The following is a 4,887-nucleotide window of genomic DNA, read 5'->3' as shown; positions in this document are numbered from 1 at the left end:
TTTTTTTTTTTTTTTTTACCATCTATGCATAGTCATAAACTATTCCAGGCTGCTGGAATAACCAAGTGGTCTTACAATGTGGCTAGTCATAAATACACATAATAAATAATTAACAGTGGAAGAAATCATTATCGAGAGGAACTTTCAAGCACAGAGGGTAATACATTTCCTGACAAAATACTCATAAACATAAAAATTAGTAAAAATCGAGAGAAAAAAGTCATAAGCAGAAACAAAAGTGGTACAATCACATGCCATAAACTTCAATAAGTGGTTAAAACACACATACACAGAAAATGGGGAACACCTGAGGCTGTATGATTTGGAGTCAGAGAACTGCATTCAAATCCAGTCTTCATTTATTTACTAGATCTGTGAACTGGAGTATATTACTTGACTTTTCTGACCCTAATCTATAAAACTAAGACAATGGAACCCACCTGGAGGAATGTATGTATAATCTAAGCAACAAAATTTAATTTCTGAAATCATAGATTAGCGTAATCCTCTATCAAGCAAATACTGTATCGGTCCCATTTCATATTCAAAACCTCAGGCTTAGAAAGATTTGCTTAAGGGCACCCAACTAAGTGGCGCTGAGATTCAAATTCAGGTGTAATTCTTATAATATGTACGTACACCTTCTGCAATACAAATGTCCCCCCTCTTTTATAGCAGCAGTGTACCCCAAGATCCTACAGCCCTTCCTTAAACATCTGTAGAGCTCGTGCTATGCAGCCTATCTATCCAGCAGGTCCATAAAAGTGTAGTGAGACTACTATGAAGGCACCGGGAAAGAGAAAGGAAACAGTCCATCACGTCAAAAGGTATGTAACTGGGGGTAAAAACAGTACATACATCAAAGCAGTCCTAATACATGTACAAAATAATGACAATTAGTTATTAAATGTTGTAAACTGAAGAGACTCAATAAAGAGTAGACTAGAATGACATGCGAATTTTGTCGTAGTAGACACACTGTAAAAGAGAAGTTTAGGTGAAGGAAGAATGTGAGAACCTTTCTCACAGGAAATCTAAACAGATTCTAGGATCTAAAGTGTGAAAGATTCAGGAGATGACTACGAAGTCAGTCACGATTCAAGCGAAAGCCCTAGCGCAGGGCAAGTAGACGGCAGTGGAAGGTGGAGGGAAATCTGGAACAGGAGGACGGTCTGAGTATTAAAATCAGCTGGCGGGAACCAGAGCCTGACTAGTGTAGCTGAGGCGGCAGTGGGCAAAAGGACCGAGAAGAGAAACAGGCCTCAAAGCATCTGGCACCTTCCAAGTCCAAATCCCAACGCTTTCCCCCCCGGCCTCTACGTCCCTCCGAAGGGGCCAAGTTCTTCCCCTAAGGCGCAGAACCCCAAGCAGTGGGGGGCGGGCGCACGAACCTCTGCTGACAAGGAGCTGCGCTACGAGTTCCGCACTTCCAGGCTGAAGCAGGCCTTCTGGAACCCAGGCTAGAGTCCGAAAGTTACAGGAGGGCACTGTCACCGCCGTCTCGGGGTTCTTTCCCAAACCTGCCTGCCCCCTCCCCTCAGTAAACTTTTCCCGGGAACTTACCCGCCATTTTCGAGCTGCGAGCAACCGCGGCCGAGGAAGTACGAATCAACCCGCGCGCTCCCTGGCCGGAAGTGAGCTCACGGTCTGACGCATTTCCCTCATCCACCAATCAGAGGAGGAGGTTCGAGGCGCGGCGTGGCGGAAGCCGCTCAAGAGGCGGGGCTAACGCCGCCGGGTATGCTCGGACTGTTGCCTAGCCACGGCGGGGGCGGGTTGCCACTTTGCAGGCCTGAACTGCAGGAGGAGGCCGCAAAAAGCACCTTCTATGTTGAGACGCTCGCCACCCCTGGGAAAGTTTCTTTGGGATTGATTTGAATAATATATATACCCCATGGCTGTTTTCTATTCCTCTCTAACGATGTTTTGGAGACTGATAGAAAAACTTTCCCCATGACCTGGACGGTGGATCCAAGCACCTGAGCTCTAATTCAAAATGTAGGAACTAAGTTGCAGTTACAGGAGAAATTTTCACTTATTTTATTGGTTTCTATTTTTGCTGTCAACACTTGTTTAACATCATTTTTCTTTTTCTCTCATGGCTTTTTTTTTTTTTTTTAACACTGTACAGTGTGATATCAGTTTAGGTATTCGGCTTTTACTTTTAAGGCAACCATTTTTAATACCTCAAGTGGCCTGATTTGGTCCTACAGGTCTCAAGTCCTAGTGACCTGAACCACATCACAGAATGCTACCTGTTTGGGGCCATTGGGCTTCTTACTATTTAGTAACTGTTGTAACTATTTGTTCCAGAAGATAAGCCTTTTTTTTTTTTTTTGNAAAAAAAAAAAAAAAAAAAAAAACTCTGGTGTAAGTATAGGTACTTTTTTTGGAAGGTAATTTGGCAATAGCTACTAAAGTAGAATATGCTCACTTCCCTTTCATCTGTCACAGTGGTTCTCAAACAGGGGCAACTTTACTCATCACCCTCAGGGGATACTTGGCAATGTCAGAAGACATTTCTGGCTGTTGCAACTGGAGGATAAATGTTACTGTCATCTAGTGAGTGGAGACCAGTGATACTGCTAAACATCCTACAATGCACAGAGTAACAAAGAAATACTTAACCCAAACAAAGAATTACCTAACTCAAAATGTCAATAGTGCTAAAGTTGAGAAATTGATCTACCATTTCAATTTCTAGTCATACATTCCATTTAAGTCACACCAGAGGGTAAAATAAACACAAGGATATTTACTGGAGAATTATTTTTAATAGCAAGAGAGGAGACACAGTCCCCCATTAGGGTATACTTAAATAAGTTATGATATAGTCGTAGTGTATTACATAATTTAAAAGAGTAAGGTTGATCCATATGTAGTTATAGAGAATGATATTCAAGAATTGCTAAGATAAATAACAAAACAGCCTTCCAACAGGGTCCTGGTTTTAGAAAAATAATGTCTGCACAAGGAAAAAAATCTAGATCAGTATTATCTTTGGAATGAGGGTCAGGGGACCATTACCTTATGTGTCATCTTCTTTGTATTTGTTATGTTTCTACTATTTTAATAATAATAGCTAACATTTACTAGGAATTTCTAAAAGTCAAGTTGATTAAGCACTTCAGTTTAATCTCTCATTACATCTTTACTATTAACTCTATTTTAAAGATAAGGAAACTAAGGCATGAAAAGTGATGAAACCAGGATTTATAAGCATATAATTAAACAGCTTTATTGAGGTATAATTTATATACCATAAAACTCACTTGTTTTAAGTGTATAATTCAAAGAATTTTAGTAAATTTGAACTTAGGCAACCATTGCCACAATCTAATTTTAAAATATTGCCGTGGCCCAACAGAAATCTCACGCTCATCTGCTATCACCCTTAGCCCCAGGCAACCACTAATCTACTTTCTGTCTCTATAGATTTGGCTTTTCCAAACATTTCATATAAATGGAGTCATACAGTATGTGGGGTTTTTTGTCTGGTTTCTTTCACTAGAATGTTTTCGAGGTTCATCCATGTTGTGGCATTATCAGACCTTCACTGCTTTTTATTTTCAAATAGTATTCCATCATACAGATAATACTTACATACTTTGTTTATCCGTTTGCCAGATGATGGATATCTGGGTTGTTTCCATTTTTTGGCTACTGTGAATGTTGCTGCTATGAACATTCACATATGAGTTTTTTTTTTAAGGATATATATATATATGTTTTCATTTCTCTTGGGTAGATACCTAGAAATAGATTTGCTGGGCCACATAATAAATTCATGTTTCTAAACTTTTAAGAGCCTGCCAGACGGTTTTCCAAAGTAGTTGCATCATTTTACATTCCCATCAGCATTATATGAGTGCTTTCCACGTCCTCATCAACACCTACTGTCTATGATTTTTATAAGTAAATGTAAATATTTTTAAGAGGCTGAAACCCCTTATTCCTGTCACTTTTTGCCACACTGCACTTCCTATATGTAAACTCTGCTGCTTCTCAAACGTCTACCCACTCCATGACATAAATCAAGACTGAATAAAATCTGAATGTGTTCAATAAATGGAGAAAACTATATTTACATAAACTGCTCTTATATAAAATTCTACTTCAAATTTAAAAAGAGAGACTATATATACACAGACAGTACATACCTAATTTTAGTTCAATTGCTGTGTTGGTGTTACATTTGTACTCTGCCAGTTTCTTCTCCACGGCACTCTTGTATTCAACCAAAAATTTCTCCATAGCACCAAATCCTAAGAGGAAAGGTTTTTAAAAGGTCAGGTTGGAAGAGGTTTAAATTGTCAAACCTAAAAGTAGGGTTCTTATTAGAAGTGGAATAAAGGTAAGATTTAAAGCATTTTAATAGATCATAAAAGTACAGGTCATTTTCCATACACTCCTAAATAAATGTACATTGTATGAATGCCTCATTATAAAACAGACAAAACATCACTTCTGAGATAAAGGCTTATGAACTAGGCCTGCTTTACATAAATGAGAAACCTGAAAATTAACACGACATACTGACATTTCTGAATATATAATACTAATATAAATTACCTGCTAGGATTTACACCTATGTAGCTTTTTAAAAAGAAATATAAAAAGGATGCCCCTGATCCACTAAGAAATAAAGTGGGAATGTCCTTTGATAATTACAATAGCATTTCATTTCTAATACTGGAAAAATTCTACCCAGAGTACTTCCAGACCAACTATTAAAAAACCATCAACTGATAATGCGTAGATTATCTTAAGAGGGTTACACAAGAAACTGGTAACTATGGTTACCTCTAGGATAAGAGAAAGAATGGAGACAGGGTTAGAAAAGAAAATTTTCACTGTATCAATTTTCTTTCTTTCTTTCTTTTTCAT

The 4,887-nt window shown here is 38.2% G+C and overlaps 1 protein-coding gene across 1 annotated transcript in view; it reads right to left on the bottom strand.

The window, feature by feature from the left end:
• HAT1 (histone acetyltransferase 1) overlaps positions 1–4,266 on the bottom strand; it is a 48,214-nt gene extending 43,948 nt beyond the window's left edge. Inside the window, exon 1 of the mRNA XM_019656814.1 lies at positions 4,161–4,266. Coding sequence (XP_019512359.1) covers positions 4,161–4,254 — 94 coding nt within the window. The 5' untranslated portion in view covers positions 4,255–4,266. The remainder of the gene's footprint in view (positions 1–4,160) is intronic.
• Positions 4,267–4,887: the final 621 nt, after the last annotated feature.

The sequence above is a fragment of the Hipposideros armiger genome, unplaced genomic scaffold (genome assembly GCF_001890085.2).
Source record: "Hipposideros armiger isolate ML-2016 unplaced genomic scaffold, ASM189008v1 scaffold_266, whole genome shotgun sequence".
Classification (NCBI taxonomy): domain Eukaryota; kingdom Metazoa; phylum Chordata; class Mammalia; order Chiroptera; family Hipposideridae; genus Hipposideros; species Hipposideros armiger.
This window is presented reverse-complemented; position numbering and strand designations above follow the sequence as displayed.